The sequence below is a fragment of the Drosophila simulans genome, chromosome X (genome assembly GCF_016746395.2).
Source record: "Drosophila simulans strain w501 chromosome X, Prin_Dsim_3.1, whole genome shotgun sequence".
NCBI lineage: Eukaryota > Metazoa > Arthropoda > Insecta > Diptera > Drosophilidae > Drosophila > Drosophila simulans.
The window spans coordinates 8,460,904-8,484,230 of NC_052525.2; the positions used below are offsets into that span (position 1 = coordinate 8,460,904).

Here is a 23,327-nt window from a genome sequence, read left to right on the forward strand (position 1 = left end):
GTAAATCTTCAAGCCAAGCGTTGCCACGGTTTGCACAGTTTTAAAAGTCGAATTATTTTTAAATATTTATTATTGAATTTGAAAAAACCTTTTATTCCTTTTTTCCTTTTATATTTAATCAATATCTGTAAATAACAAATTATTTAACAATAATAATTCTAGAAAATAAAAAGATTCTTTTTAAAGTCCTTTTTTGCTAGCAAAGTAACAAAAAAATACAAAAAAATTGAAAAGTGCATTTATAGATTCAATTGAAAACTCCAAAGCAAATTGCTTAAATTTAAATGTAATTGCTTAAGTCTACTCTACTTCGCTGCCACCTCCTATTTGACCCACAAAGACGACCAACTAAATTTAGAAAAGAAACAATTTATTCAGCTTAATCCAATAGTAAACAGAAAATAAAGACGTCGGCATTTCATGCCGCTAATTTTGTACTCGCTCGGAGGTCAATCGAAAAAAAAAAACAAACAAACCATGAGTCTTTTTTTACGTTTCGATCAGGAAACTAATTACCCATCCTTGGATTTCAAATCGAAGTAGAAATTATAAAGATAACCCTTCCAATTTGCTCTGAATTTTCTACATAACTTGTTAAAAATTTGAAATGGGATTTGTTATGATGATAGAAAATCTTATGCTTAATCGTGGTTATAAAAGGAAATTACAGATTGTGTGGGATCATAGTTACTACAAGATTCAGCTCATAAGATCTCCACTTGGATGCTGGATGTGTCGGGTTCCATTAGCTGATGGAGCTGCGCAGGCTTGAGGAATCTTATCTTAATTGTTATTCTCGAGGGCGGCCATCCGCTCGCGCTCCTTGAGCAGCCGCTCCCGGCTATCCTGCGGATTGAGCAGCACCTTGACCAGATGCTCCACCGTCGGCCGCTCGGCGGTGCAGTAGACCTTCTGGCCCAGCGATTCGAGGGCACGCCGTGTGCTCGGCCCGATGGCCACCAGCTTCCACTTGTCCATCGACAGCTGGCGGCTGGTGAAGTACTGCTGCGCACAATTGACGCCCGATGGCGAGAAGAAGGCAAGGAATTCGATCGACTCGCCGTAGATCTCCAGTGCCCGCTCCACATTGGCGCCCAGTTCGGGATGGCAGCGCGTCTCGTACACCTCGCACGCGTCCACGGAGAAGCCATTCTCGGCCAGCTTGGAGAGCAGCGTATCGGTGGCCAGATTGCCGCACGGCAGCAGCAGCGGCAGGGCCCGCGATCCATCGAACGTGTCCACTATGTAGTCGCCCAGTGCCCGGGCATTGCCCGTCTGTTTGCCGTGGGTGAATAGCTGGTCCAAGGTGCTCAGCGCCAGATTGTGGGTCACCTCGCCGACGGCATAGTTATGCAACATCTTCCAACCGCCGGGCAGCTCGCCGAGATTGAGGGATTCAGCCACCGCCTCCACGCAGCGCGGCGATGTGAATATGATGCCGGCATACTTGTCCGGATTCTGGAGCTTGGCGCGCAGCTCCTCCAGATTCTTGAAGCCAAAGCTCAGTGTGGGCACGAAGACAGGATTGAAATCGTGCTTCTCCAGCGTTTCCGCGTACACATCGCTGCTTTCCGACTCCGATTTGAATATGATCACAGTTCGCTGGCGACTCGTCATCTCGCTTGCTGTTCCCCGTTGTTCACTTGGCTCTGGCGCACTGTGGGCTGAATTTTCCTTTGTCGAGTTTCTCGCCTGCGCTTACTTGCCCCGCCCACCGCGGCCGCCTTCGCTGCGCCTTTTATTGCGAAAATAAAAATATATAAATAAGAGTCGAATTTTGTGCAACAGCAGGCCTCGTGCTGTCTCGCTCTAATCAGCTGTCTTGCCGGCTGTCCGCAGGGCTGCCAGATCGTCGGGCTAGCGGCATTACTGTGCGGGAGATATTTTTAAATTTAACTAAATTTTTGTTTTGAAGTTGTAGAAAAGAAAAAAAAATAAGAAAACTTATTCGCTTTATTTATTTTTTTTATTTCTACTCATTATATGCTGTTTTTTATAATCAGCTGTTTTGGCGACTGTGCAAGAGTGGCCACATCGTTGTTATATTTAAAATATTTCATTTGATTGCAACATTTATTCAGTTGTACATTCGCTTTATTGAAAGCCAGTAAGAATAACAGTAAGAATATCTTCTCACACATATTAATACAAATTAATCATGAGTACTTAACTTATTCATGGGTATTTTCTCGAATTCCTTATCAGATATTTTTCCAATGAATCAAGAGTTTTTACGGATTTCGAGCAGAATATACATCGGAGTACTTCAGAACTATTTTAGATTTGATCAATGCGACAACGCAGAGTAATAATACATTTTCACTTAAAAGTTTATTATTTACATAGTATTTAAAAGTTTTACTTCAGTGGTGCTTAAAATGCTGAAGCTTTCATGTTTTGTGATATTAATTGCACTGATTTTGCGTGGATCCTTGGGCAAGCCACTGGATAAAGAAACCTGTCTGGCCAATCAGCTTTCGATGATTGATTTAATAAGTGAAATCAATTTGAAATTGGATAGAATATTATCGATTTCACACAAAGAAACGGATTTATACAGCCAGCAAATGAAGTTGCACAGCAAAAAAAATGCCGAACTGGAAGCCATTCGGAATAGAATGAAAAACCAATTTCAAATTTCCAGTAACAAAATCGAAAGCATGTTTGAGATATATTCCAGCACTACAGTGAAGCCTCTGCCGCAGAAGTTTGAGCTGATTGGCAAGCGATCATTCTATATAGAAAATAATGTGGAAAAGTCCTGGACTGATGCGGCAGCTGCATGTCGCGAATTCGGCGGTTTCTTGGCGGCTTTTCAAAACCAAGAGGAACTTAATACCATTCAGGCGAGATTGAAGTACTGGTGGTACTGGACGGGTATAAATGATTTGAAAACCAAGAAGTTCGTATCCCTGGCCTCGGGAAAGCCATCAGCAATATTCCAAAGACATAATTTCAAAACCAATCACAGCAAATCGTGCGTTGTGGTGGATCGCCAATATATGTCCGAATTTGATTGTAATAACAAATTGTATTTCATTTGCCAGCTGGATGAAGATACTTAAATAATGTATAAAGAAAATAAAGAACTTGTACTAATTTTATAAGCTAGTAACGCACAAAAGTGAGTTTTTTTGCTCAAAATTAATTGGAAATTGGGATATAAGGAATGATTTGAATTCTTTGCCATCTGGCCACCCTGGCGATTGCACTGTCAGCGGTGCTATCGATAAGGCCAACCCGGCGGCACACAACTATCGATAGCGCAATATTGTCAGTTGAATTTGCACGTGTTCCAAAATAAGTTGGTTGTTTTATTCGATTGGAGGCATTTATTTGATAACAAAACGGCGCCATGCAGCACGACGATGTGAGTAGCAGGTGTATGAATACGCAGCGAGCTGGTGGGCTAATCAGAATTATCATTTATCCATTTGCCAGGTGGTTTGGAGCATCATCAACAAGTCCTTCTGCTCGCACAAAGTGAAGTGAGTTAAATGCGGTCAATAAATGTGTAGAAATATGTGTAATTAATGCAATCTATATAATACAGGACCGACACACGCACCTTCTGCCGCCATGAGTACAATCTCACGGGTCTGTGCACCCGCAGAACCTGTCCGCTGGCCAATTCGCAATATGCCACCGTTCGCGAGGAGAAGGGCATCATCTATTTGTTCATCAAGACGGCGGAGAGGGCGCACATGCCCAGCAAATTGTGGGAGAGGATCAAGTTGTCCAGAAACTTCGAGAAGGCCATCGAACAGATCAACGAGAATCTGGTGTTCTGGCCCAAATACATGATCGCCAAGAACAAGCAGCGTTTCCTCAAGATCACCCAATATCTGATCCGTATGCGTCGCCTGAAGCTGCGCCGCCAGAAGCTCATTGTGCCCCTGTCCACGAAGATCGAGCGACGGGAGGCGCGGCGCGAGGAGAAGGCCTTGGTGGCCGCCAAGATCGACAATCACATCGAGAAGGCGCTGATGGATCGTCTGAAGAATGGCACCTATCGCGACATCTACAACTTCTCGCAGACCGCTTTCAACAAGGCTCTGGAGGCGGAACGCGTGGACGAGGATGAGGAGGAGCTCGACGACGAGGACGAGGATGAGCAGCTGGAGCGCGAAATGGAGGTGGACGCCGACGATTCACGCGAAGCTGACGAAGTGCAGAGATCCCTGCTCGACGAGGAGTTCGTCGAGGCCGATACGGACGATGAGGAGGATGAGGATGAGGATGATGACGACGAGGATGAGGACGACGACTACGACAGCGATTCCGGCAAGCGGGAAGAGGTCGAGGTGGGCAGCGATTTCGAGGAGTCCGACGAGGATGACGATGCGGATGCTGATGATATTGAGGTAGTGTTTCCGGTCATGTATCAGGGTTTTTTTCTAATTTTTTGGCAATTTTCTGGTATTTCTAAATCCTTTTTCAATGAATTTCTCATAATATTGAGATATATTTCTTGTATATTAGTAATATTACTATTTTGAGCTTGCAAATAGTTGCACACGTTATTCGAAAATCCTGCCACCTTTCGAAATTACCATAATTAGTAATAGCAAACGAGTTCTGCCCGCTGGGAGCTTAGAACACCGAGTTGGCTGTGGGAGAGCTTTCGAGCGTCGTTGCGCCGCTTTTCATTCAGTTGCGACGGTTTCCATTCAGTGCGCGCTAACAAACAGCTCCAGAAAATTGCCAAAAGAAAAATAGAAACTAAATTCAAATTGCCGAACGAACTTAAAACGAACCATTGCATCTAACAGGACACCAAAGTGCCGGCCAAGAAATCCGCCAGCAAGGCGAAGAAGGACAAGAAATCGCCGGCGGCCAGCAGTCGACGCAGCCGCTCCAAGCCCAAACTGGATCTGGAGTACGAGTATGAGGTGGAGAAGGAGGCACAGCGGCAGATGCGCCATTAGCCAGGTCCACAATAAATATTCCCCCATGCTCATCCACTTAGCTGTTAACGCTTATTGTTTAGCCAACTACATTTGTAACGTCGGTTAGGAATAGTATTTTACATAAAAAGGAAAACACAAAAAAATTGGTTGCAGGATGCAGTTCATCATGTTTTCCACTCGCTTTGCTTTCTGGCCAAAAAAGTTGGGTTTGGCTAACAACACTGACATTGAAAGTGGGCAATGCATAAAACCAGTTTTGAAAAATATTCTATAAAAACTAGGCAACGTTTTCGACACAGCTGCAGTTATTGCATACCCTGTAAAAAGCGACTTACTTTAAATAGGAGAAATTATAGGCGATAATCTTTTTTTTTCTCAATCAAACATTAAATATATACATATATATATATATATTACATATTTTTGTGGTTTTGTAGTCATAAACAAATGCTCATTTTTTAGCCAATATATTTGTCTGAATAATGAGCTTATCTAGCATCTAGTGATCATTAATATTCAGCAAATATAATGGCTAACTATAAACACTATGTTTATTGCTGGTTAACGCGTGGCAATATTTCAATAGTAAGCAGCATCCACAAGTCGCCACTAAATGTGCATATATATATATACTATATATTTAACAAAATGCTGTCGCGGAGCTAATTAAATATCGCACGCCAAGTTCAATGCAGTGCGGCCAAGCGATTCAGCGACCCAAGTTCGTTATCCGATCGTATGGGGGATTGGATATCTGGCGGAGCAGCCCCATCCCCCTCCCCTTCCCCGCCCCCTGCAACTCAAGGTCATTTGGCATCCGCGGCCAAAGGTTCTGTTTTGCTTAAACAGGCCGTTAAAACGCCGCAAAGTCAACGGTGTGCAAAATCGGCAAAGGTGGCTAAAAGTTGTTGAAAACCTTTCAACTGTGCGCTTTGTTTAACTAACTTGAAATCGAGTATTTAACAGGGTAGCAGTGGTGTACAAATATGTATGCATATATGTTCAGTGTGTCCTGTTGTGTTGGTTTATTATTCGACAGATTGCAGACTTAAGCTAGCACACACGAAAAAAAAATGCACACTTGCAAATGCCATTCGGTTTACAAACAAACAAACAGACAGACAAACAAACAAACAGTTCGCTATCGATAAGAACAACCTTAAAAATCAGAAACACACAGTTGTCAGTTGGGTGTATATACATATATGACTATATATATATATGTGTATATATATATATATATTAGTACGTTAAAAGTAAGTTTTCCATTTCTAAGTTATACAGTTTATCGTTCTCTTTGTGTTACTTTTTTTTCCTTCCTTTTTTGCATTGCGTTTTGTTGCAAAAACGTTGCTGTCATTTGGCGATCTAGTCGATAGCAGCATTTCCCAATGGAGTCGAAGCCCCACCCACATCTCCTCCTCCTTCTTCATCTTATTGGTGTTGTTGGTGTTATTGGTGTTATGGTGTTGTGGGCGTTGACAATCCTGGATGCTGTGTTCAGCGCTGTTGCATGTATCCTCGTGTTGTTGCATGTATCCTAGTGTTGTTGCGGTTGCTGTTTCCCGCTTTGTTGCATGTATCCTCGTGTTGTTGTGGTATTGCACGCGTTGCTGCATGCATCAACGTGTTGTTGTGGTTGGTGTTGTTGCACGCATTGGTGCATGCATCATCGTGTTATTTGGTTGATGTATGTATCTTTCTCGTCGCGTCGTCGCCCCTTAGGTATTGGAACTGAATGCCGCCTGGCGGAGCAGCACATAGATCTTCTCCTTGATCCAATCCTTGTTGTAGGGCGCATAGGTATTGGTGCTCTTCTGGTACACCATGCAGCTGATGTCCACCATTGTGTCGATGAAATCGAACAGCTGGCTAATGTCGTACGTGATGGTCGGCGTGTTCGGATTGCGGCGCTTCAGGTGCTCCTCGTAGATCTTGCACACGCCCTCCATGCACTCGTTGACGCTCTCGTAGTCGCAGTAGGTGCGGGTCTCCGGACGAGCACCCGGCTGAACCAGTAGGATGGTGTGCGACATGGTGATCTGCAAGGCAAAGATGGGAACATTGGTGATCTGTCTATGGAGGAGTGTATATATGTATGCTGGCCGTGGGTTACTAGTGTGTGCGTTTCATTGCTCATCTTCATCACTTACATCCTTTTTCTTATCAAGCGCTTTTTTCCTATAGCAAAGTCCGAAAGATTCCGAGACTCTCGAAGTTGATGTTTACTTCGCCAGCTCTGCAAAAATTGCATAAATATTTATTAGAAGCATAAATAGAGCTGTCAGCAACAAAAAAACAAAAACGAAAGAGAAGGAAGCTATGCTGCTGCGTGCAACGCATCGCCCCATCTCGCTCGCACTCGCCGCCAATACACCAATACAAGCGCACACATGCTGGTCAGCAAAACGCTCTTTGATTTTCCAATTCGCAACTGGGAAATAGACTAAGATGGCACTTCCAGCATGGAAAGCGGGTACTTTGAGTGCGAAGCGATGGAGAAATGCGTATTTGTACAAGTTAATGCACGCTTATGCCGCTACACTAAAACACAAACATTCGGAAGCGCGAACACACACATGTACAAGGTGTATAACGGCCGCCGCGTGTGTGTAACTAACTGTATGCAATCACTTGTTTTTCTTAAATTTTCCCGATTTTTCTCGAATTTTAAATAATTCCTATGTCTCCCGTTCAGTGTTCAACTTACCCCTTCAGGCGCCGAACTATATTGAGTATGATATTATGCCGATTCAGTGAGGAGATTCAGTAAAATCAGCGCTTGCTTCGTTTTTTTTTTGTAATTTTGCCAGTTCTATCGGTTCGAAGAGGAGGCTGAAGCTAGAGATGAGCTCTGCGCGGCGTGACTCTCCGTGACAAAGTAATCGAAAGATATCGATTAGTAATAAAATCTTTTATTTAATATCCTCTGTTAAATAATATTTACCAAAGTAAATGACAAGTGTGACCCATATACCACTCATAGAGTACTTAACAATTTATACTTAATTCTATCAATGTATTTGCATTGCATTTGTACTTGCATATCATTTGGTGTATTTGATTCAATATCATGTCTTCAGCTTTCTAAAGTAACATAGATGTATAGGCCGTCAACATTGTATGTTCATTATTTGTTATTATTATGTTATTTTTTATATATAGTCACACGTTATTTATATAATGCCTTTTAGTAGAAAGCATGTTTTTCAATGCTTATTTTTATTTAATTTGGCGTAAATCATGCAATATATAGTCTTCAGTTCATTTTAAATCAAAATAATATTACAATGTCTACAGAAATTATTTTATATAATAAAATTATAATTATAATGTCAATTTAAAGTGAATTATGCAAAATTCTGAAAAATTAATTTTTTTTTTGAAAATTTTTTGCATTTTATTTTGTTGTTATGTATAAACATAAGGTATTAAATTTATTTTATTTAGAATAAAACTAACGCCCATCAACAAATTATTGTCTTTATAAAGTATACTTAATGTAAAATCACTTTGACTTACCGTGCATATTTAAAAGCATATCTGTACTTTATTTAGTGTTTTATTTAATATTAAGTCTAAAGTTACTGTAAATGAAATAAAACTATCGCCCATCGCCAGCTCTCGCAGTCTGGCCACTTTGCTCACGGCCCAGTGCTGCCAGACAGCGGCAATCGGCGATCCGAGTGCCCACCAGCTGTTTGATCTCAATTGGACCAATTGGAAGAGCGCGGCGTCGCGGGCAGCGCAGTCGGTCGGCGGCAGAGCGATCGGCAAAGAAATCAACAACAAAAAGCAAAATCTCGTCTCAATTTTATTTACGTGCTTTTTGTTTTAGTGAAAAGTGAAGGCGCAGCCGCAGCAGCCCGTGTTTCGCGCGTTCCCATTAATTTGTTGTTATTTTCAATTGTGCAAGTGGCGTTCGTTCGTGTCTCTCGTTTTTTTTTTCCTGTGTGCTTGTGTGCGTCCTAATTGAAAGAAAATGAAGTGAAAAGAAGCAAACAAATTGGGAAATAGCAACGTAAACAAATCAAATAATGAATGAAGTAGAAGAGCAGCGAAGTTAAATGAAACCAGGCAGTAAATTGAAAGCGAAGCCCTGCGAAAAGAAGATAATAAAGGCTGCGAAATGGGAAGCACCGTTAAAGTAGCACCAAAAGCAGTAGCTGTAGTCGAATAAGAAAACACAAAATCCAACCAACGCGACGCACGCGTGTCCAATTTGTCGCCTCTGCTTCGTCTCTCTGCTTCGTCTTCTCTGTTCTGCGCACACCGTTGCACGATCATTCATGTGTGGGTGTTGTATCTGCGTTGCTTCTTGCATTTCATTTGATTTTGTTGCTCATCTCTTATCGCTGAAATCTCGAAATCTCAATGTTCTCGGCGACCAATGGCAAAATCAAGGTAAAAAATGTGCGCACTACTAGTTTTCTAAACTTACTAAATGGTGTTTTATTTTTTGTTAGTTGTTATTATCAAATTGATTAGTCATTCTATGTTTCACTTGACTGCGGTTTGTTTAAATATTATGCGATAATTATCTATATCTTATCTGATGTTTGCACGAGATTTGTAGCGGTGTATTTGATTTGATATAAAACTATATCGGTAAATTCTTTACTTGTATACATATTATTTTACAGTTACCTCCGGAGGATGCTGTGCTGGTGACGTCACCGCTGCGCTGCCTCTTCAATGGCCCCTTTCGGGATTTGCACTTTAACGTCACCGATCACCGCATCATTCCCGTGCACGATGTCGTTTTTCTCGACGATTTCGAACGCAACGTGAAGCCTTTGATCTACCGCCCCGTGACGTCAGAGGTCGCTGAATCTGCCAACGTCGACGAGGAGGCAACGCCGGCAGAGGAGGAGCAGCGCAGCTTCATTCCAATCAGCAGGTGAGTCACATTCAACGAGTGCGACAGAGATGGCAATCAATCGATCGTGGCCTTGAACTTGATTCCATTTTGTTAGTCCCCATTCCCAATTGGAAGTGAAAGAGAGTGGGGGGAGCAGGAAAGATGGAGAGCAAACCAATTAGAATTTCCAAATGGAGATTTCAAGCTTTTGTAAATGGAGAAATCGACTTCATTTCAATTTTGTGCTTTCAAACTGGGATTTGTATTTTAATTTAAACAATTAGGTTACAATTATCGAATCTAGGCATCTGTAATAATTTGTCTTGTTTAACGCTCGTTTTTGAAAAGTGTTTGCTTTACGGCGCCGATAAGTAAAGAACATTCTCAACTGATAAGAACGTGGGCGCCCCTGATGTGTTGAAACATCATCGTTTTTATCGTCAAAAGTGTGCAAAAGCTGTGTATCTATTATAAACGACTTTGTTTGTAGGCGTATTGTTATTTGTTTTAAGGTGCGTCGCTAATTTCCCACAACCCGGATGGGAAATAAACATTTTTTAACAACCAGATAGTTTTATATTTATAATGACAGTTAAACAATACCCATGTTTTAAACAATCATTCTTATATCTGTTATTTTTACAATTCATTCGGTTTAATTGCTCCAAATATGGATTGTCATACCTCGTTGAGCTCGTAATTAAATTTCCAATTGAACTGTGTTCAAAAAACTAAATTCTATTTTTCGTCCATTTTTTGCAAATTTTGATAATGTTACCCCTTACAAAAAATGCGAAAATTTGGTCAAAAATTAATTTTACTAAGTCCGTCAAAAAATGTTATGGATAGATAGTATTGGTGATTAGGAGTAAAAAACGATATTTATAAGAGCTCTCTGACCATTTTTAGCCAAGTTATACAGAAAAAACGAATATGAAATATTGACTCTTTTCAAAAAATCGATCCTTGTCTTTTTTGTGAAATAAATAATCCGTTTTATTATCAGAACATGAAAAAAAATTGTCCAAATATGGAATGTCATACCTCGTTGAGCTCGTAATTAAATTTCCAATTGAGCTGTGTTCAAAAAACTAAATTCTATTTTTCGTCCATTTTTTGAAAATTTTGATGATGTTACCCCTTACAAAAAATGCGAAAATTTGGCCGAAAATTAATTTTTCAAAGTCCTTCCAAAAGTAATAGGGATGGTTAGTATTGGTAATTAGGAGCACAAAACGGTAATTTTTTTGACTGTGTGGCCATTTTTAGTCAAGTTATAGCCAAAAAAGCGAACATGAAAATTTAGTTTTTTGCAAAAAATCGTTTCCCTGATTTTTTGTAAAATAAATAATCGGTATTTTGAGCATAACATTGAAAATAATGGCATCTCGTTGAACTCGTAACAAAATTTCCTGGCGAACTGTATTCAAACTTCGAAATTGTAATTTTTTGCCATTTTTCGCAAATTTTAATGATGTTACCCCTTACAAAAAATGCGAAAATTTGGCCAAAAATTAATTTTACAAAATCAGTTTAAAAGTGAAAAGGGTTGTTAGTATTGGTTGTAAGGAGTACAAAATGGTACTCCTTTTTGCTCTGTGACCATTTTTAGTCAAGTTATAGGCAAAAAAGCCAATTTAAAATTTCATTTTTTTGCCAAAAATTGTTTTCCAGATTTTTGTGAATTAAATTTTTTGTATTTTGATCAAAACATTAAAAATAATAACCCAAATTTGGAATGTAATACCTCGTTGAGTTTGTTTCTTAAATCCCAATCGATTTGCATTCAAATTTTGGAAACAATTATTGATTGAAATAGTTCATTTTTAATTATATGAACAGAACAATGGGTATCTGTTATTCTACAGTGTTCTAGTTCTGTTGTTCTTTTTTCGTTGCTACGTTTTACGAGCGTTTTGCTTGCTCGTTTTGTGTTTGTCCACATTTGGCGTAATTGTTTCGCATTTCTACTGGCGGTTAACACACGACCGCCTGGGCTATGATTATTGTTTTATTTTATCGTGCTACCGCATTTGGCTGATATCGTGGATTTGTATTTATGCGTTATTTATTCTGCATTAGGAATTTGCCGCCTCGAAAAAAGCTCGTCGACTTGGTCGTTGCCTTTTGGCCCAACATAAAAAAACTTTATAACCAAACTCGCAGGCGGTCATTCAACTGATAAGAATCAGTGTACATCAAAGTTTTAGTGCGAAAAGGTTGGGTTAACTAAGAAACTCGGGGTTTTTTAAGGGTTTATAGCATTTTGGCAAAAGGTTTTTGAGAGCTTTGTTTCTGCGAAGCTAACTGACAGATTCTTAATATTTTAGATATTAATAAGGTAATAATACTACTTATTCTATTATATTCTACTACTTATTTTAAAGAGCATCAAAAATTCGTTGCCATTGAGATTGATTTTGATTTTCTCGCTTCTTCCGATTGCTTTTTTGGCCAATTGTTTCTGGTTTCTTTGGTCGCCGATTTTTATTGTTGTCTGAAGGTTGTCTGAGTTGACACCTTTTCGTTGGCATACATACATATATAGACATACATATGTACATAAATATTTCATATTTTTCCTTTTTTTTTTTAATTGCCGCTGTTTTCGTCACAGTTGCCGGCAAAAGTATCGCGCCCTTGGCAATGACCGTCGTCCACATGCTCCGCAAAAAGCAATTCATCAGCATACACACGTTTCTGGTTTTTTCTTCTTTTTTTTATTATTTTTTTCTTTTTTGCTTACTCGAATTTCAAATTATCGTTAGTGCAACGACTTCAATTAAGGTGCACTTAAATAATTGGCAGTTTGACCCCTGTTTTTTATTTATTTATTTTTGTTGTTATTGTAACTTTTGTGGAAGTGGAAGATTTATTATTGCAAGTCGAGAAACAGAATTTAAGACCTTTTAATAATGCACCTTTTTTTAACTAATCAGAGACTTAATTATTCGCCTGGCAATTTGTCTTGCTGGCAGACTTATAGTTAAATATTATTATGATATTGTGTAACTTATTATTTCGATAGCTTTTAAAACTTATATCTTACCGTCGCCTCGCTGATGGATTTCAAACAATGGAGATTTGTTCCACTTAAATTAATTATAATAATTTGTGTAAAAAATGTTTACGGCTGGGTTTTAAAACGAAATGTTTTGCCTCGCATATGCAAAAAAAAAAAACAAACCTTTCCTTATTTTTCGCTTTGTTTATTTTACAACATTATTAAAAACAAATGTTCGGATAAATGCATAAAAAATGTTGATACTCCGCGCCAGTTTTGGGTTGGGAAACAATTCCAGAGGCTCCGCGGCATTGAAATGGCTCATTAAATCGCGCTCGTTGCGGGCTTAGCTCATTTAAATTTTATTTTTTTATGGTTTTATGAGCTGAGTGAAAAACAAATGGGAAAGATGGCACAAAAACGGGCGGGTTGCGGTGCATTTTGCGGAAACGCAGCCAAGCAGCTAAGCCAATAATTGTTAACTTATAATTTGATAGGATGCGATAAGATAGAAACAAGCTAGCTTTGAAAAACGATAAAATAACAACGTTGAAGAGCCAAAAGTAAGCAATCACAGCATCGAATGGCCAATCGAATGGAAAAATGACCAAATCACAGGAAATAGTTTTAATCACAATTTGGGTAATACGAGCACTTGATTACCTCAATTGAGTAAGGCGTTTCCTGTCGACGTGGCAAAATCACCTATGACCAATGCCCCACCTCCCCACCCCCCCACAATTCGATTTATCAAAGGTGAGCAGCACGTGCGAAGGGCTTCCTTCCTATCGTCACAATGTCGCCCCCGAAAATCGCTGACCCATTTCAGCATTATTTGCTGCTCTGCGAAGGCACAAATGTGGATAGAGCAAATCGAATGGACAATGTGGAAAATGTTCTTGGAGTGACCATCGCAGTGCTACCGTGTTAGCTAACATTTGAAAAAGCTAACCGGTTTTACGTTCAGTTTGTAACAAGGTGAAAAATAAGGGGAAATAACTTTCAAAGGTCTCTAAGTGTAGGCAACAATATTATTTAAATGCTAATGGTACTTTTGTGGCATCTGAAAGTATGCTACAGTTTCTTTTCAATGGGAAATATGATGAATTACTTTATTGCTGCATACTTTTACGCACTTATTTAAAAGATTTCCAATTATTAGAGGGCTCTACTTCACTTATTTTGATAATTCTTAAGAATATTTCTCCATCCTGTGAACTTAAGATACAATATTATGATGTACGGATTCTTCACTTCATAAAAAAATAAAAAAATATATATTAGAGGGCATTGGAATGGTCGTTACTTTGCGTCGCTTCGATTCCGCACAGACCCTAATTGAATTAGCCATTTGGAGACGTGGCCAGCACCTCTGGCTAAGGTCTCGCGATGTGAAGCCCCATCGAGTCTTCGGACTTCTGTGCCAATTGCCAATCGCTGAGAAAGCAGCGCGCTTTCATCGCCAATTGCAGTTTCGAGTGCGTTCGGTGCAAGTCTAACTTAGGTGGCCAAACAAAAGTCCAAACAAATCTACACTAAATTTCGTGTGTGTGACGAAAATCGAATAAACCGAACTTTTTTTTTTTGCAAGTGATTTGTATTGGAATTGAAAGCCAAAAACAAAAAAAAAAGAAAAAACAAATCGTTAAAATGCCGGAGCGCAGCATCAGTCAGCGGGATCTCGACGAGATCGAGATCGAGAGCGACGAGGAGGAGGAGGAACTGGAGCAGGGCGTGGGTCTGTCCACCCGGAGTCGCCGGAATCGACGCGGTGCCTCCGATTCCCCGGCCGCCTCGCGTGCTCGCAATGCCACCAATGGCATCCAAAATCGCGGAAGGGAGCGGGAACGGGAGCGGGAAAGGGAAAGGAGCAGGGAGCGTTTTGGTAGCACCAATGCCGCCGATGAAGCCCGCTTCTATGACGATGAGGAGCAGCGATTGGAGGACGATGGCGAGGAGGACAGCGACGAGGATATCGAAATGCTGGATTAGTGAGTACTGCGCATTGATGGCGGGGGGGTTCGCACTCATAATTCGATTAGTTGTTGCCAGCTTTTTTTTTTGGGGGGCTTCTTTCCTGGAATTATGTGCTACTCGCATGGGAAATGGAAAATGGAAAATGCATAGAATCTACACCGTAATTGGATTTGCAGCATAGTGAAATCACGCATTGTGTTGTTTGCAAACTAATGGTGTTTACAAAATGCAAGGAGATAGAGTAACATGGTAACATGTTAGGTCATCATTAGCGAAGGCTCATTGAAAAGGCGAAATAGTTGGGAAATTAAATAGTTATGTTTGGTTGAACAAATGTAAAATACATTATAATTGGCATAAATTAAATCATTATTAGCAAAGGTACAAAATATTTGCACATTCTTGTAATGCAAACATAAATGTAAAGTTGTTCAGCCTAATTAAAGTATCAATTGTACCAATTATCCCTTTTTGTTTGTTTGTTTCTATTCACTATATATATATTCAATTTTAATATATATTCAATAGATATTCACTATATATTCTCAATATATATTCAATAGATATTCAATATATATTCAATAGATATTCAATATATATTTTTGTCAACTGGCAGAGCAAAACTTGGGCAATAATCCTTAAATGCACATTAGTTCACTCAATTGGGTATTTTACGTCTTAATGTCATAACCTGTTGGCCCTGCACTCTGACCTTTAACCCCACTACCCACAGCAGACAAGACACTTCGGCTAAACGGGCCAAAAAAAAATGGGCTTTTATTATTTCATAGCCTACAAAACGGGGCCGCTGCTGGCGAATTGAAATGTTTCAAGTTCTGCGGTTCGCTTTGCTTTGGCCAGAAAATCGAAATAATGAATGTTGGCTGCCGCGCTCAGTCTGCGTGTTTAGAAATTTATAAGGCTTTTTCGCCTTGTCGGAAGCTGAAAATCCAAAATGGAGGTGAAAAGCTGGGCGAAAATAGTGAGCGCACTAAAATCTATTTCATATTCTCGGAAAACTCTCAAGGCCAACGAGCAGCAAAAACGGCGAAGTGGCAAATAAAAATAAATAAAAAAAAATACGAAAGAATGTTGCGTTAAATTTTCCAGCAGCTGAAAAGCTGTTTTTTCACAGACAAACATAATGTTATTAAGATATTTATTTCTGTGGAATATTACCAATTAAATATCGAATTATTGCGCATGCAGTTTGAAATGCACTTGAAAGGTATGCAGCAATGTTTTCCATTCTGCTGCATACTTTTGCACACTAGAATTGTGGATTTTCCAAGAGATTTTCGTGGCACACACCTTCTTCAATTCGAATTTCCACGCGTAGAGGATTTCACTTCAATGTGAGATTATTTAATTCCTGAATGCGCGCGAATATGTGCGGAATTCGCCCAAATGTTCATCTCTAGGTATTTGCTTGCAGTTCCTATTTCGGCTACACCCCGCTTTTCACATTTCCCCCCGACTTTTCCGACCGAACACACCACCCCCCCGTTTTCGTCAAGGGGATCCCCGTTGTTTCTGACGCCGCCGTCGTTTTGGTCTCGCCTTTTTTGGTCTCACGTTTTTGTCATGCTGTGGGCGCTTAATTAAAATTAATGAAGTACGTTGGCTTTTTATCCTTTTGACGGAGGTGTCAACCATTACCTGGATCAGCCCACCCATTCCACCCACTTTCGCCCACTTTCGGTGGCCTTGAGGGTCTGAAAATATTTACAATGTTTGGTTACATTTCAAGTTAGTTAATTGTGCAGAAAATATGACAGGTTGCTATCGCTAATGAAGATTGTGCCAAATGAATTAAATCGATTTCAATGTGATTTATATATTTATATATTTACTAACTGCTCAAGTTTATTAACCCTTACAATTACAATTTGCGGCAATTAATCATTTGTTTACGAATGCAAATGAAATGGCGAAAGTTTTTGCCATTCTTGCAGCATATAAATTTGCTTTGTGCGATAAGTACGCAGGGTGAGGGGTCGACCTTTGACCTGGGCCAAGATAACGGAATAAAATATGAATAAACATTTTGAGTAAGTGCACAAAGGAGTGCGGCTGCCTCGGCACTCATCTAACGTCATTGGAGACCCCCCCAACTGCCCCAATCCCCTCCTGGCATGCCACAAAACTCATAAAACATTGGACAACTTTTCCAGTTGCAAGTGATGTGTGCAACGCGCCCCGCCCCCTTTGCCCACTTTCCTGCTGTTTTCCCGCCTGTCAAAAAGTTGCAGCCCGACTGGCTTTAATGCTGGGGAAATTTGCAGCATCTGTTGGGATTTTCTGGTTTTGCTCCTGTTGCTGCAGGTCCTGAAAATCCTTTCTATGCGCCACAAAACAGGGGCGCAAAAAAAAATAAAAAGGAAAAAATTCGGACGCAAATATGCCACAAAAGCTGGCGACCAACAAGGAGCAAGGAAATTTCTGCTCTCTGCATGTTGCCAGCAAAATGTGTGCTTGCAAATTGTTTAAAACATTCAAGTTCAAATTCAGCAGTCAGGCATCGCTGTCTTCACATACACTTGCCGCATTCTTCTGGGCCAAAAAAAAAAAGCAGGCCAACAAAATTTGGTAGAAAAACGCGTACAAAGCGAAATTATTCCAAATATTTGTAACAAAATTATGAAGTGCATATATTTATTAAGCAGACTTCGCGTGCAGCACAACTAATTCAATTGCAAAATGTAAATGCAATTTCATTTGCAATTTGTTGATAATTTAGCTAGTTTAGTTTAATTAATTATTTTGCTCGACATGTTTATTTTATAATTGTAAAAGCATATGATACTATTATAGGCCCCATTTTTGGGTGAGGGTATGGGCAGAATGCGGAGTTATGATAGTTTGGGGAGAGCAGTCTTATCCCCATGCATTTTACCTCACCCACACTTGCGTGTCGCTCGACAGTATCTGTGTGTGTGGGAGTATCTGTGAGTTTGCTTTTATTGCAGAGCCTTTTTTGGGGGGCTGTGGGGGGAAGGGGGGACTGGCGTAGTTGGCGTCCCTCGAATCGCGCATTTTAGTGGCTTGCAGAAATATGCGATGCCCGTGGCGTCGTTTTAGCCAGAGTAGAAGCAGGGTTGCCAAGCTGTTATGCTTATTACACACGCTCACACAAAATTCTAGGTATATATATGACGAGCATACCAGCCCAGACGATCCCCATTTTTGGGGATAAAGCACCGAAAGTGCACCCATATAAAGCAACGCGGCACATTTGCCAAATAACATTCTCTTTTTTCGGTCAAATTGTCCAATGGCAGAGGACAGGAAAATAAAACTATGAGTGCCATGTCGTGTGTAATGTGACCAGGGCACTTAAAAATCAAATGGATGGGTGGATAAACTCAGCTATGCGTTTTTCAAGTGCAGTCCTTGGTCAAGTGTAAAGCCACAAATATTTATGCTCAAACCGAAATGAACTCGCAATCCGATCGACTGAGTTGTGACCCAAAAAAAAAAATATATATAAAATTCGAGATGAAAATGGAAACTTTGGTACAAAAAAATGATTGGAAAAAAAGGAGCCATTTGTGTGATTTTAGTTTGGTTTTCATTGCATTTCTTTCATCTTTTTAATGGTTAGACGCATTTAGTTGAACACTAGGCATGTAAAGTAATAACCCATCTACTTTAATATCGATTTTCCCGTTTTATTAGCCACATATTTAACCAGTTTCTTTTCTCTTTTCTCGTTGCAGTGATACGTGAGTACAGCCAAAATTTTTACGAACCTGTCGTTAAGCAGCCTGAAAACAAAAGGCGACCAGCGAAAATATCTGCGCACGTACATAAAACCACAAACATTCACATTACATCAGGTATTTACCATTCCGACAAGATTAATGCAGCGTAATGCGTTTGTGATATACGTTTTTACTTGCTAACTTTATTGCTGGATTTAACGACTTTAAAATCCAATGCGTATGCTCCAAACAAAGTTAACAAAGTTAAAAAAAAAAGGATGTTTAGTTTTGCGGGTGATTAATAAAGCATTACACAAATCGGTTGGGATTTTGTGATTATTAAATTGAAACTAAAATCAATTGCACTATTAAATGGATAACAGAAAGTAAAAAAAAGTCAGTTGATATGCAGCTGTGGCTTGTATGAATAAATTATCCAGTGGCGCGTTTAAAAAATAATTTGTAGTAATGCTTACTTAATTACGTTATTGTAATTGAATTTCGCAGCACACACAGTGGTGATACAATTATTATATTTTAATTATATTTACTTTACTTTCACTGCTAATTCAAGTATCGAAATAACAACCAAACATATATATTTTTTCTCTGAGAAAATGAATTTTGTTTGGAAAAAGGATTTTTTCGAATTCAGAAATCTTTCGACTGGCACTTTAAACATGTTCAATGTCACAGACAAACCATCCTATTTGTCCTTGCTCGCCTTGCTCCCCCTTCTTCGCTCTTCTTTCGCCTTTCTCCGCTCTCCACTCTCCACTCTACACTCCCCTTTCACCTTTCACCATTCGCAAGCCGCGGTAATCGCACGCATCGGTCGGACATGTATTCGTTTTGACAACCTTCCCACCTGGCACGACGTTTTGTCTGTCAACCATTGTAATCATATTTCCAACAGCAGTTAACCGGGGGATGAAAGGAAAGTGTGGAAAGCGGGGAGAAAGCACGTTCTGTGCCGCAAGCAAATTTAACAGGAGCAACCAATTCGAGATTCCACTAGAAGAGCTTGAAAAAAAAAAACACTTTTAACAGCATTAAAGTTCTACGCCGAATGCGAGCTCATATTTTGTATAAATAATCAAAATGATTGCGAATATTACAGCTTAAGATCAACATGCCCATAAACGATAAGCTGCAGTTCTGCCAATCTTCATAACATTTCAATCAAAATTCTCAATCAATAATTACACTTACGCCCTGGACTTTTAAACCCCTTTTGGATTTGTTTGTTGCTATATATGTACATACATATTATGTATGTATGATGGCTTTCTATGCGCGTTACGCATACGCCCTGTTGAACGCCATTGTGCGCAAAATGAAGGAAATCAGAGAATGAGTGGAGTGATTGAGTGATTGAATGGGAACGGGTGCCGATGAAGAAGTAGATTGTGCTCTTATGAACGGGAATGAAGGAGCATTTCGGGCAATATCCATACAAAAGAACAACAATGAACTGAAGGGCTTGGTTGGTTGGTGGGTTGGTTGCTTGGTTGTTGGGTGGTGGTGGGGAAAATGTGAAATTGATATTGATATTATGCAATGTTGTCCCGCAATGAATCGAATCGAAAGGGAGTCGAATCGCAGCGAAACGAAACGAAAAACCCAACGATGAGAGTTGATTTTACGAGCCTTAAACATGACACTGAAATGAATTTTTTTAAACGCGGACTTCTTCTGCCAAGTGGATGTGGATGTGGATGTGGATGTGCGGAGCGAATGCATACGCAGATTTTTACGACAGTTTGTTAGCGGATTCAGAGGGTCTCGTATTCGAATTCGCATTCGAATTGCGAATGGCCAGGGAAATGGATCGGATCGGATCAAAACGAATCGCACAGGATTTCCGCTGTCATCGGGAGCATAGATGCATCCGCCAGCTGGGGCGTAGTGAAGAAGGGGCATCCATAGTGGGTTCCAAGCTATCTATTGTATGCTAACCTAGTTCAGAAAGTTTACAATTGATCCTAGTACCCACACTTATTTAGGAATATTTATTTCTATTTAGTTATTTATTATCTTGCAGTTTTGTTACATTACAAACGATACATTATGTTTTATACTTCTGTATATATTTACCTAAAAGGAAAGTTACTCTATTAGTTGTTCACATTTCCAACGATAGTTTCTCTGCATTGAAAGTGGATTTTAAAATACGGCCAAAAATTCGGGCCGTGAAATGGTGCAATCCAAATTCGGTTGACATTTTCCGGATTTTAGTTCTGGCTGCAGTTTTAGGATGCAATCTGTTTGGACGGATGCCGTGGAAAATGCCAACGGAATGATGGCGGCGTTGATTTAATTTTCCCTTTGTCCAATCGAGCGACGTTGTTGTCTTTTTCGGACATGTTGGCCTTCTAATTTACAATCGAATTGAGTGAATGCTCTCCGGCATTCGAAACACCATTCATGAATATGCTGATTTGGCTGGGCTGCAAAGATGAAATTTAATTTCATCTGCTGTGCAAGTCTCTGCTCCTTCCGCCTGTCTTCGCTGTTTGTTTGTTAATAATGTAAGCGTTTTAATATTTAATATTGCGCATACGACATGTTGCGCCAACTTTTTTTTTCCAGAGCTTTGGAGCTGACATTTAAATGAATTTTCAATAATTTCGCTGTCGGTTTTTTGGCAGCCGATAGAGTTGTTGTTGTTGCTGCTGTTAGGTTGGCAAAGCACCACCAACAAGCACTTAACGCCTAGAAAGGACCTTTACACCAGCAAGGATATCACAACACCCATTCCATTTTCGGTGGCGCAACCTACTGCCGAAAATGCCATTTGTGCAAATCTAATAAACAGCGAACCGCATTAAATTTGACAGTGAGGTGTGGGATTTTCAGGGCAGAATGGATACATATATATATATATATGTATGTATTCAGGGAGAATCGTGTCTCTGGGAAAACGTGTCAATTGAGCGGCGTTTTGGGAAAGTGGGCGGGATTGCGTCCTGGTGGGCGCCACAATGGACCAACTTTCATTACGGCATCCGCAAAGAATCCTTTGGCCAAATCTATAATAGACTAAATCACTTGATACCCTGTTTTATAAGGTATTTAAAAAGAAATTATAAGTTGCTTGCAAAATGTATTTATTGGTATTTAAACTTTAAATAACATATCAATATTTGGCGTATATTTTTATTATTTATACATCAATGCACCAAACCCACTTTGACATTAGTGATTTTTCTTCTTTTCTGTTACACCATTAAACCTTAAAATATGTGCCAAACTGATTTATTATCATATACTCCACGAAGCTGTCGCATCTTGTGGCATAAATCAAAACTGCCCCATGTCCGTGCAACCGAAAGCTGCCAGAAGCGTTGGAAAAATAAGAAAATACTGCTTCTTTGGCGTGTTTCTTTAAAATCCGTAGCCAACTGGCGAATGTATGACACATTTCGCCTTTGGGATTTGCAGGCGAAGGACGCGTTTCGCACTCGCACTCGCTTTCCTTTTCGTTTTGCGTTTTCCCATCCGCAGTTTGCCATTTTCCGTTGGTGTGTGTAGTGTGTAGTTTAGGCCAAATTAACATATCACACAGGCCGCAGCGTCCTTGGCTCCTCTGCACCTTCTCCGCTTGACTTGCCACTTTGAGATGCGTCCCCATGGCCTCTTAGTCAGTATTTGTCAAACAGATGGCGGCAAGCCATCAGTTCTATAAAAAGAAAATTGTAAATATTAATTTAAGAGCTTTTTCTACATGATATTAGATAGCTATTTTCAATATTTACAGCATTTACTTTTGACTAAGGAGAACCTACTTTTGTGACCGCCACTGTGCAATCCAAATAGGCCTAGGCGATGCCTCATTGACTGCCAACCATTTGGATGGCGTTGCAGTCAAGTTCTGTGGCGCTTCGCTCTCCTTTTCGCTCGTCATGCTTCATATCGCGTTTTTGACGCTGTCTCTGAAATATTCTGAATGTCATGCGGGGTGAACCAATTTTCGCGAAATTGTCGGCGAAAAAAAAAAGAACGATGAATCTCGATTGGGCCTTTTTCGCGGCGAGCAGCAACATTAAAAGTTTGAAGATCTTTAAAATATTAAGAGCTTTTGCATACATTACATGAAAATTCATCAAATTACCTAAAGATGTCTAAAGTTGATTGGCTACACATATTAAAATTTAAACTTAAATATTCTGTGTATATTGTTATCAGAATTTTGGAGTACTTCGTTCGAAGAAAAGCAATTTAACTTCATGCAGCAAGTTCTCATTCTGGGAATTTAGATGTGCGAAAGTGCATTTGTAGGCTGTCTTTACATCAGATACGATGTGGATGTTTGTTGTATATGTTGGATATATATATATCTATATGCACATTTGAGCCCACGCATTCAGCCATTTCATTTCGACATAGGACGATAAGCTGGACGAAGTTTGCAACTTGCAATTCCTGCAATTCCTCGGCGGCTCCTTTGTTCTAATCAATGTCCGATTGAGTGGCGATGTGTGCACTCGAAAAACCCTATAAAAAATATCAAAAAATCAATATTCAGCTATTGGTCATGTTCAAATGTGCTGAAAAGTTACAAAAATAGTCTAAGAAGTCCAAGTAGTTTCCTAAAAAAGTCTTTAATTTAATATTTATCAAGAGCTCGCCAATTTTCTGAAGTTACTGCTCAAGAAAAAGATACAAAAAGCCAATCCGATTTGGGATTCAATGTTGCTCCTTCTAATCGCATTTTTTTTGTAAGAAATGATTCATTGTTCTCGTTGAATGCAGGTAATAATATTTCTTGTTTTTTTGTATTATCCTCCATGGACATTTGTTTTTTTTGTTTCCATTGAGCCGGGGAACCCCCGCCTGCGTTTTCTTTCTGATTTGTTTGATTGCTGTTG

At 39.8% G+C, this 23,327-nt stretch overlaps 4 protein-coding genes and 1 long non-coding RNA gene across 15 annotated transcripts in view; 2 read left to right on the forward strand and 3 right to left on the reverse strand.

The window, feature by feature from the left end:
• Nucleotides 1-349: 349 nt before the first annotated feature.
• Nucleotides 350-1,834, reverse strand: LOC27207325 (uroporphyrinogen-III synthase). The gene has a single exon (XM_039298016.2). It carries the CDS (start codon nt 1,615-1,617, stop codon nt 784-786), a length of 834 nt encoding a protein of 277 aa, XP_039153950.1. The 5' UTR covers nt 1,618-1,834; the 3' UTR covers nt 350-783.
• Nucleotides 1,835-3,235: 1,401 nt separating this feature from the next.
• On the forward strand, nt 3,236-4,968 carry LOC6740034 (protein MAK16 homolog). Its single transcript, XM_016181058.3, has 4 exons — nt 3,236-3,370; nt 3,442-3,488; nt 3,554-4,364; nt 4,773-4,968. Exons 1-4 carry the CDS (start codon nt 3,356-3,358, stop codon nt 4,926-4,928), a joined length of 1,029 nt encoding a protein of 342 aa, XP_016038607.1. The 5' UTR covers nt 3,236-3,355; the 3' UTR covers nt 4,929-4,968.
• Nucleotides 4,969-5,911: 943 nt separating this feature from the next.
• Nucleotides 5,912-7,788, reverse strand: LOC27206345 (protein enhancer of rudimentary). Of its 2 annotated transcripts, XM_016172544.3 has the most exons (3): nt 7,621-7,785; nt 7,064-7,149; nt 5,912-6,952 (listed from the first exon to the last, which is right to left on the reverse strand). In XM_016172544.3, exon 3 carries the CDS (start codon nt 6,944-6,946, stop codon nt 6,632-6,634), a length of 315 nt encoding a protein of 104 aa, XP_016038609.1. In that variant the 5' UTR covers nt 6,947-6,952; nt 7,064-7,149; nt 7,621-7,785; the 3' UTR covers nt 5,912-6,631. The 2 variants fall into 2 exon arrangements, with proteins under 2 accessions (XP_016038609.1, XP_039152839.1); XM_039296905.2 differs by lacking the exon at nt 7,064-7,149 and having other exon boundaries at nt 7,621-7,788.
• Nucleotides 7,789-8,588: 800 nt separating this feature from the next.
• The window catches only part of LOC6725491 (eye-specific diacylglycerol kinase), a 110,819-nt gene continuing 96,080 nt past the window's right edge, over nt 8,589-23,327 (forward strand). For 3 of the 6 annotated variants that reach the window (XM_039296893.2, XM_039296894.2, XM_039296895.2), the window contains exons 1-2: nt 14,220-14,766; nt 18,472-18,477. In XM_039296893.2, the coding sequence (XP_039152827.1) occupies nt 14,426-14,766; nt 18,472-18,477 (347 nt within the window). In that variant the 5' untranslated portion in view covers nt 14,220-14,425. Of the gene's footprint in view, nt 9,315-9,553; nt 9,811-14,219; nt 14,767-18,471; nt 18,478-23,327 lie in introns of those variants that run through there. The other 3 variants (XM_039296896.2, XM_039296897.2, XM_039296898.2) reach the window with 2 other exon arrangements.
• The window catches only part of LOC27209327, a 118,420-nt gene continuing 116,681 nt past the window's right edge, over nt 21,589-23,327 (reverse strand). For 2 of the 5 annotated variants that reach the window (XR_006542063.1, XR_006542061.1), the window contains exons 4-5: nt 22,245-22,953; nt 21,589-22,138 (exon numbers count right to left, since the gene is read on the reverse strand). This is a non-coding gene — a long non-coding RNA (uncharacterized LOC27209327). The remainder of the gene's footprint in view (nt 22,139-22,244; nt 22,954-23,327) is intronic. The other 3 variants (XR_006542064.1, XR_006542062.1, XR_001601321.3) reach the window with 3 other exon arrangements.